Source organism: Pterocles gutturalis, unplaced genomic scaffold (genome assembly GCF_000699245.1).
Source record: "Pterocles gutturalis isolate BGI_N339 unplaced genomic scaffold, ASM69924v1 scaffold15317, whole genome shotgun sequence".
Lineage (NCBI taxonomy): Eukaryota > Metazoa > Chordata > Aves > Pterocliformes > Pteroclidae > Pterocles > Pterocles gutturalis.
In genome coordinates, this window is record NW_010108364.1 from 8,840 (window position 1) to 18,557 (window position 9,718).

The 9,718-nt window shown below is 41.9% G+C and overlaps 1 protein-coding gene across 1 annotated transcript in view; it reads left to right on the forward strand.

Moving 5' to 3' along the window:
- Positions 1-8,785, forward strand: part of CTSC (cathepsin C) — a 16,641-nt gene extending 7,856 nt beyond the window's left edge. Inside the window, exons 2-6 of the mRNA XM_010072624.1 lie at positions 1,338-1,504; positions 1,931-2,086; positions 3,683-3,798; positions 7,171-7,302; positions 8,020-8,785. Coding sequence (XP_010070926.1) covers positions 1,338-1,504; positions 1,931-2,086; positions 3,683-3,798; positions 7,171-7,302; positions 8,020-8,522 — 1,074 coding nt within the window. The 3' untranslated portion in view covers positions 8,523-8,785. The remainder of the gene's footprint in view (positions 1-1,337; positions 1,505-1,930; positions 2,087-3,682; positions 3,799-7,170; positions 7,303-8,019) is intronic.
- Positions 8,786-9,718: the final 933 nt, after the last annotated feature.

Here is a 9,718-nt window from a genome sequence, read left to right on the forward strand (position 1 = left end):
TAGCTTCTCTGGGCAACCTGTTCCAGTGCCTTGCTGCTGTCACAGTGAAAATTTTTTTCCTAATAGCTAATCTAAATCTACCGTCTTTCAGTTTAAGCCTGTTGCTACACCCCCTGATCAAGAGTGCCTCCCGATCTCTCCTGTAGCCCCCCCTTCAGGTACTGGAAGGCTGCTATAAGGTTGCCCCGGAGCCTTCTCTAGGCTGAACAACCCCACCGTCTCAGCCTGTGCTCCTATGGGAGGTGCTTCAGCCCTCTTATCTTTTTGTGGCCCTCCTTTGGGCCTGCTCCAACAGGTCCATGTCTTTCCTGTGCTGAGGACTCCAAAGCTAGATGCAGTACTCCAGGTGGGGTCTCACAAGAGCAGAGGGGGAGAATCACCTCCCTTGACATGCTGGTCACAGCCCTGGGTATGGTTGGCATTCTGGGCTGTAAGCACACATTGCTGGCTCATTTTCGGCTCTTAATCAACCAACACCCCCAAGTCACAGAATCACACAGAATCACAGAATGTTAGAGATTGGAAATCCTTCTCCTCAGGGCTGCTCTCAATCCATTTTCCACCCAGCCTGTATTTGTGCTTGGGATTGCCTATTCCCAGTGTGTGAAGACACTTTTTATTGAATAGATGAATTTATTATTCCTCTTCATTGGTAAAATAAAGACTTCTGTAGCTGAAAATGACCTATTAGGACTTGGGACTTGAGGCTTTAGTAATACTCCCCTCACTGGTAACTTCACATGAGTTGCTCTCAATTGATCATAATTTCTTCTTGTCTCATTTTGGTAGTTCAGGTGAAACTGGTTTTTTGATGATCTTCCACCACAGCTCAAACTTAAAGCAGTTGTAGGAAGTCTCATCTTCAGTTCTGACTTCTTAAGCAGAAATGCTGGAATACAACTCTCCTTGAGGTTACTGGATGAAAAAATTGCCATCCTGCCTGTGTTTACTTTTCACGCTGTTGTGAGTCTTAGTTTGAGTAGTCACATATTTGGTGCAAGAAGCCACAAGGCCTTGAAGAGAAGGGTATGTAGGAAGAGGTCTTTTATGTTTTGCCTAGATAGTAACTGTTGGACCCAAACAATTGGCACCTGTTAGTTGATTCTGATACTAATGCATGCTTTGTGTCTAAAAGTGCAAGTCACAACTTTTTTTTGCCTTCCTGTAGCAATTTAAGATCAGTTTGTTTCATCTACTTAACCTTTTCTTGAGGCTGCTTTGTTTTAAAATCAAACATGATGCTGGTCGACCTCAAACATTTGGCCACTTCCTCTTAGGGACTACTGCTATGCTAACATGCATCTACTCAACACAACCATAATCTCTTCACATTACAGTACAAAAAGGAAGGCCAGAATGTAACCAGCTACTGTAATGAGACTCTACCAGGATGGGTACATGATGTGCTTGGCCACAATTGGGCTTGTTTCACTGGGCAGAAGATTTCTTCATCTCCCTCAGATGTTCACATAAATGAGCTACCTCTCCAGAAGCCCAGGGGAAGGTAAGCAACAGATAAGTGACCTTTTACTGGAATAAATAATTTGGTAACTGTGCTTCAGGTTTCAGCTGAAACCATATGGACCAGTTCTGTTTCTGAGGGCAAAGTTAATGCCAGTGATAATATTGGGAATAAACCTGAATGCACTAAAACAGGAGGGTGTGCCTGTCACATCACACAGTTTCTCCTTCAGTCTGTTGTGAAGCCCAGTTACAAAACTGGCATGTCTAGAGAAGATGATTATATCATTCTAGTTAGTCTCAAATTGCAGAAACTGTGCCTTGATCCGTAATTGCATGTTTCTTTATCGGTATCTACCAGAAGACTCTTCCATACTTCCAGAGGTAGTCTTTTCCATATTCAGTTTAGAGAACACCTTTACTTTTCAATCCCAGTCCTTTTCTTACTGTTTGGTTGCTTTGTTTGCAGACTTTCAAGCAGACGTTATGTGCACAACATTGACTTCGTAAATGCTATCAATGCTCACCAGAAGTCCTGGAGAGCAACAAGATACAAGGAATATGAGCACTTTACCCTGGAAGATCTAACTAGAAGATCTGGGGGTCTCCATTCCAGAGCTCCAAGGTACTAAGGCCTTTTGTTTTGCCATAAACCCCGCTGTGGCAAAGAATCTGCTTGTATTTGTCCGGGCTCTTCCTAGCTGTCTTTTGGCTTGAAGTTCAGATGCTTAATCGAGTTTTAAGGCCTTCAAGCTCATTTTCATGGAGTGCCAACATATTTCTTAATTTAAATGATTATTCTGAGCATCTGTTGTCTAAAGCAGTTGAGACAAATAAGGTCATCTTCCCTCTAATCTTGCGGCTGTATTTGTATGTGCAGAGAAGAAGTGGGGACAGTCTCAGTTGTCATCTTGCTCTTATGTCTACCCATCACCTGCTTGCCATAGTCAGGAGTATCTGCTTGACCATCTTCCTGGTTCTGCTAGTTCATAGTTGCGATTAAAAAGCAGTGAATTCTGCTATTAAATGTGAATAATAAATATTTTCAGAGGAAATTCCCTGGTTATGTTGATAATTTGCCACGCCTGCAACCAGGGTCCTCTAACAGGAGCAGAGGTGTCTCAGTGAAGAAGTGTGAAGTAGGCCTGAGAGTGCCTTCAGGTTCTTGCAGATCACAGGGCAGGGAATGGTAAGGTTGGATGCATGGCCCTCTACATTAACTTGAGAACTATTCTTTGATCCGAAAACTCCCTTCTTTACAGCTGTTTTACCTTCTTTGTATCTTTACTTCTTCCACTCTGATACTGCTTCCACTCTGAATGCTGCTTACTTTTACAAAATGTGGCAATTTTATGTTTGTAGAAGGTCCTACTATACCATAAAGATTCTGATTTGCATGGGAGTATCATGCAGATTATCATGGTTTCATCCTGCAGACAGAAGTCACCTTGTAGATGGTCTTCAATGCTGTAACGTATTTGGAAGTGCTGTTGCACCATGCAGTGCCATGTCAGTATTTTGTTGGCCCTCTCATGCTTTCAGAACAGACTTTCAGTGTCTGATGCTTGTGAATGGCACTTGATGGCATGATTTATGGGGCAAGCATCAGGTTATGTGAAAGCTGAATGCAGGAAGCTGTTGGCTTGCTGATACATGAGCATCACTTGGCAGCAAGTGGTAGGTGAGGACAGGTAACTTTCAATATTATTTCAACAGTGACAGTAAAAACTTGCTGCAAGGAAATCTCCAGGGTAAGTGGCACTGCAGTTATTGAAGCACTGATGTAAACCATGTCTTTGCCTGCAATTAAATAGTCTGTAGTTCCTGTCACTGCGTGATGCCAAGTCAAGCTGCCTTCTTCAGTCAGATATTCTCCATACCTCATGATGGCAGAGGTGTAAATAGCTGTTGCAGAGCTGCATTGTTACAGTCACTGAGCATTACCTCAGCACTTCACATTGGTTCAAAAGTATTCACCTTGCCAGCTTGTGCATAGTTCATAATACAGTTCCCTCAGGAAGGGATTTGAGTAGATCTGGTATCTTGCTTAAACTAATCTCTTGAGATTGACACCCACTTGGTTTAGATGGAGACTATTTGAAATTGCCTAGCGCAGAAGTAAGTGCAACTAGTAGAAGCCAGAAGATGACAACTGAATGTTATGTGGTTGTTTCCTTACCTAGAGTGTGATCTGTTACTCAAAGCACTTTTTCTTCTTTAGACCAAAGCCTGCACCTCTAACGCCTGAGTTACTCAAAAAAGTTTCAGGCTTGCCAGAATCCTGGGACTGGAGAAATGTGAATGGTGTCAATTACGTCAGCCCTGTTCGGAATCAAGGTGAAAAATAAAATCAAAAGTCTGAATGAAATGCTATAGAGCTCCTTTGATGTACTTTGTAATTTGCTGTTAACAAGGTTTTGTCTAGTGTCTTGCTGTTGACAGAGTGCACCTTTAGTGTGAGTAACCTGTGGAAGCTGGGTGGAGTCCTGCCTGTGCCAAAAGAGAAGGTGGTGCTGGCTTATCCAAACAGCAAAGTCTCTTGCTGGAGTGAAAGCCAGTTACCACAGTGTCCTGCATAAAGACAGCTGTCAAGTTTTGTCCAAACAGTCTCAGTCATGGTTTTCTGCATGCTGACAGAACTGGTGTACGTTTAGTTCTCTCCCTCATTACTGCTGATGGCAAATTATCATGCACCTTTAATGAGTAAACCCATGACAATTGTTTATCCTGCCTCCAAATCTTATCACCCAGATAAGTTTAGGAGTTACCTAAATGTCTAGTTGGAAGAAGATATATGGGTCACTATGAAAAGTGTGGACACATAGAGTACTTGTAAAAAACCTGGGGTTTTTTGCCCCTGTGAACAGAAAGTATTTAGCTCAAAGTATACCAGAACAGTACCCTTTTAAGTCTATGTTTATTTTATAGGCAGTGCTTTTTATAGCACTGTGGTGTGAGATACCTGAATTAGTTACATACTGGAGTCCAGGAGCAAACTCAGTTAGTGTGTCCCTTCCCTGCTCCACTGTTTTGCAGTAAGTTTGCATCTGCTGGTAGCTATCTGATTGCAACTTTGAGAGGCAGGGAACATAACATTAGTATGGTGAGGAGAGCATCACTTAAATCACTGGTCCCTCATTGATGGCTTGGTTCTTCTGCCAAATTCAGCCAGCTGGACTCCTGGTAGCAGAAGAAGCATAGGAAGACTTGTGAGAGTCTAGCTCACAAGCTGACACGTGGCAATACTGAAAGATAGCAACAGGAAATGATACAGTCCTGTCTAGGTGTGAGCCCTGTACTTTCTCCTGGTGTGAACTGTGACTATCTTAAGGGCTCTTTCACCTTCCAAACGGTTGAATGCTTGGTTCCAAACTTACCCTTTCTCCTTCGTGTTGCTTCAAAGTTTCTCTAAATGAGACCTAGTCTGTTGGTCCCAATAATAAAGCTGCCTACACTTTTCCTGTAATCTGAGAATCCATGCTGAGAATGTTAAATGTCTGTGGAATATGCATTCTACTCCATTAAATAAGAATGTTATCTTTCAGACTTTTGAAAAAACAAACCACACAAAACCTCCAAAAGATGACCTTGTGCAAATAGTGCTGACATACAAATTAAGTCTTGCTTATGATAGCTTGTATGATTTTCTGAGGCACTGTATATCAGTGCTTCGTTAAAATTATGGTATTAGAAAGTCTTAGTTGTGTTATCATGAGCACAATTAGATGACTAATTAGAAAATGCCATGGGAGAGAAAGCTGCAAGCAGTACAGTGCAAGTTCTCCAGCACATGCAGGGAGAATTGTATGAATTACAAGATCATGACTTCCCAGACTTTATGTGCTTGTGGAGTCACCACTGCTCTTTACCCAAGGAGAAAAAATATACAGCATCTGAAGTGGACAAGAATTAAAAGGGAATTTTCATTCTCTGTCAAATAGACTGAGATTTGGTAGGTTTCATGCAACTGCAGTTGTGTTGGACTGTAATATTTACTGCCAGCATGTTAGCGTCCCTGCTAGTATTTCCTATAGTTAAGAAAGTAAAGGTTGAGTTCTCCAGTTGTTCATAGAGCAGTAACTGCATCTTTGAGCCAAGAGATATCTTAGATAGCCCTGTTGCTGCTTGCTAACCACCTTTACAGTGGGGAGAAGAGGGGAACCTACAGATTTTGTTAGCCTCAGAGTGCATGCTGACTTCTTTCTGCAACCTTTTCCTGCAGATCAAAGTAGGTGAAAAGGCTGGTCAGCTGATTCTTCACTTAGATATGCTGTGTCTTCTCCTTATTCCTCATAATGTAATAGCCTTTTGCAGTAGAGTGAGTGGGATCTGATGTGGCTGAAGCTTTAATTGATACTGAGAGAATTTGTGGGAAGTCTCTCGGAAGCAACTGCTCTTGCAGCTGTGTTGCCTCTCAGCTGATACAATGTGGTTGCCATGCTGTGGGCCTCACAAATACCATTCTGGTAGCAGGAAGAAATTTAGCAACCACCCCAACAGACTTCAGGCTGAAATGGTTGCATTAATTGTATTTTTTACATTTTTTGCACACAGAATGTAACAAAGTGTTTTGCAGTGTGGCCTGTCTCCAATGCTGTGATTGTACAATGAGTGGGAGGCACCTTTCACCGCTTCATTTTGCCCCGCTGGGCAAAGACTGTTCATGTTCAGGCTGAATTTTTGCGCCTTCTCTTCAGAGATACATCCAACTGAGTGAAGGAGCAATTTCACAAAGTCTTGCTTTTATAATAGCTCTGCTTTTATACACCTACACAGTTCAGGAGAAAGTATTTTGTTTTGTTCCTCAAGCCTCCCTCCTTTTCATAACTCTGCAATATTTGACTTTGCTACTGTTAGGAAACAAAAGGAAATGGGGCACCTTGGTGACAATCAGTAGATAAAATAGGACCTCATCCAAGTAATTGTCCTTCCTGTGATGCTTGTCATTCTGTTTCCAAAGGCTTTTAATGTGTTACAAGAAGCTCCTAGGGAGTGAAGAGGCCTAAAACTAAAAGCAATACTAAATTTTGATGCAAAAGTAAGGAGACTTAACTCTCTGCCAGGAAACAGAAGGGAAATTAAGGTGCTTCTGAAAAGCCAGTGTAAAAATTACATGCCTATAGGAAGTAAGGGGAGCTGGGATGAATCCACTGTTTCCAACCTGCTATTTATACCCCTAGATTCTCAAAAGTCAGTTATTTTAGGGTTAGCTCTAGAGGTGGAATATTTTTTCAACTGGAAATTGCACCATTAAATCCACTGATGGTCTGAAATAATCTAGAACAATATTGTCAACATTCCCTTAAAATATTTTATTGCCCCTTAGCATATGTGCTCCATAAAGGGTTGTAGTCTGAGGCAGTAGGTTATGAGCCTTCTCAGCCCTGCTAATGTGGTCCCTGTCGGTTCATTCTGAAGGAATAGCATAGCTCTTAAATGATACTGCTGGAAAACACTGTAGAGCAATATATTGTCTCTTACTCTTGAATAAGCTTAATGTTCCTTCAAAAGTTTAGAACTGTTTTGAATTGCTTGCTTAAAAGCTAAATGCGTATTTAAAGTTTTTGCTCTATCAATGTTCAGCTGCTAGTCACTGCCTGGTAAGTTTTAACTCTTTTTGGTGGACTCTAGCAATAGTCGTACTTTAATGCAGGTGACTTGCCCTGGTTGTTACTGACTGCTCTTTGTGGTTCTTTCTCCTCTTCTCAGGCTCATGTGGCAGCTGTTACGCATTTTCCTCCATGGGCATGCTGGAGGCAAGAATACGTATCCTCACAAACAACACTCAGAAACCAATCTTTAGTCCCCAGCAGGTTGTGTCTTGCAGCCAGTATTCTCAGGGTAAGTACAACGGTGTATACAAAGCTAATTTTCACTAATGATAATACTGCAGAAGGAGACTGTATATGGAAAACTTCCATGCCTTCCCCATCACCCACAATGTAGTTTTTTCGTAAAGTATCTGGCAAGGCTATACTTTACAGCACTTCTTTTTTTGAGAAATTGTAGAAAATACTCCAGAGTTGTCAGCCCCGCTTACTGTAGGGCCCCACGCTCAGGATGTGACTGGATTTTAGGTAGATCTACATGGGAGATGGGGAATATCTAAAGAGTAGGGCTAAAAATACAGCTAAATTGAAATGCATACCAGAAAGAGTGGAGACAAATATCCTCCCAAAAGCATATTCAGAGGGTGGATGAGCACACAGGGAGGGGGAGACAAGCAAAAGCAGTCACTAAAGCTTTCCAAAGGATAGTATCTGTGTTAGGACAGGTCTTTTTTGTAACTAACTGCTCTTCCTGATGGGAAGTGTCAGGAGCAATTGGATGAGAAGGTGGTCCATGCATTAGTGTTCCCAGTGTAGCTCCCACTGATGTGAATTTTGTCTTGTGTGTTTCCGAAAGCTAGCTATAGCTAACTGGAATAGTAGGATTATCTGGGGTCACTGCAGTCTGCGTTCAATCCTGTATCTAAAAGTACTCCAAAAGATTTGAATAGAAGAGTCCCACCTCAAATAACTCTCCAAGGGAAAAAGCAGATTTTATTTTTTTGTTTAGGTTGTGATGGTGGCTTCCCATACCTCATTGCTGGAAAGTATGTCCAAGACTTTGGTGTGGTGGAAGAGGACTGCTTCCCTTACACAGCACAAGATTCTCCATGCCTTTTCAAGCGCAGCTGTTACCACTACTACACTTCTGAGTACAACTATGTTGGTGGTTTCTATGGAGGCTGCAATGAAGCCCTGATGAAACTCGAGCTTGTTCTGCATGGGCCAATGGCTGTTGCCTTTGAGGTTTATAGTGATTTCATGCTTTATAAAGAGGGAATCTACCACCACACTGGGCTGCAGGATGACTTCAATCCTTTTGAACTGACCAATCATGCTGTGTTGCTGGTGGGCTATGGTACAGATCCAAAAAGTGGTGAGAAGTTCTGGATTGTGAAGAACAGCTGGGGCACCTCATGGGGAGAAGATGGTTACTTCAGAATCCGCCGTGGCAGTGATGAATGTGCGATTGAAAGCATTGCAGTGGCTGCAACTCCTATTCCAAAATTATAAATGCAGCGATCTTCATCCAGTGCCTTGTCCCCAGCCATGAGAACATACTGATTGTTAGAGACTGCAGTTAAAATCTGTCCCCTAGCTTGAACAGGGGAGCTTTAATGAAATTTTCCGAAACAGAGCAAAGTTTCCCTAGGTGAGAAGATGAACACAGTTAGCTCTGCTCTGTGCACTGAAAGCTTCCTCTTGAGTCTGACAGTAGGTCACCTAGAATGCAATGGCTGTTTTGGTAACAGTGGTGATAGTTACTCATCACTGGATATACATCTTCAGTCACCAGTTGCATTTTCTTCTGTGGACAATCTTGAACTTCAGATCTCAGAGGGAAGCATCTGCTATGATAATCTGTAACTACTCTGAAAGGACACTGTAGTGCCTTACTTCTCAGAAATCAGGAAGTCACTGCAATTTAGAACATAAGTGTGTATTGGGAGGAAATGGGCCATTACACTGATTAAAAGGAGATTTTAAAGCTTTAAGTGTCCTGCAAAAAACTGCATGTCAAACCCTTATGACAAAAATCAATTCTACGTTTCAGGCTGTTACGAAGTGTACCAGTTCTGGATTTTATTGCTGTGCTTTGCAATTGATCATCTCAGAGTTCAATAAAAATTACTCCACTCCTACAGGAGTTTGTACTTGTGGAAGTAGTTGGTTCTTTATTTCAGTGACCTGTCTTAGGTTTTGAACTTCCCATCAATAAGTTTTTACTTTAGCAGGATCTAAACTGGTGGGAAGGAGGATGAGAGGGGAGAGGAACTGAGAATCACCCAGCTGCGGCCGGGATTCTCACAGCAGCATCAAGCAAGTTTGTCCAGGAGTCTAGTAGTCCTCACTGTGGATATGGGACAATTCATTAACTACATTTGGTAATTCCCCAGTAATCCTTCTTAAGTACTCTCTGTTAATCTGCCTTATTCCTTTCAAATATACAAGGTAGAAAAATAGAGTTGAGGGGAGGGACTGAAAAACTTGGGCTTAACTGTTTCTTTCTAGATGAAACTCAGCTGCAGCACAGTACTTGGTTAATGCTGTACTGGTCTTTGCTGGTCTTCACATGAGCAAATATAAGCTCCTTAGTGGTGAGTACCAGTTTCATGGGTAAAGATGACTTCTTTGTTAATCTTCTGTTAATATGTGACCAAAGTAGTTAATATTTTTATATACAAAATACAGTCTCATGGTGTTTTTTT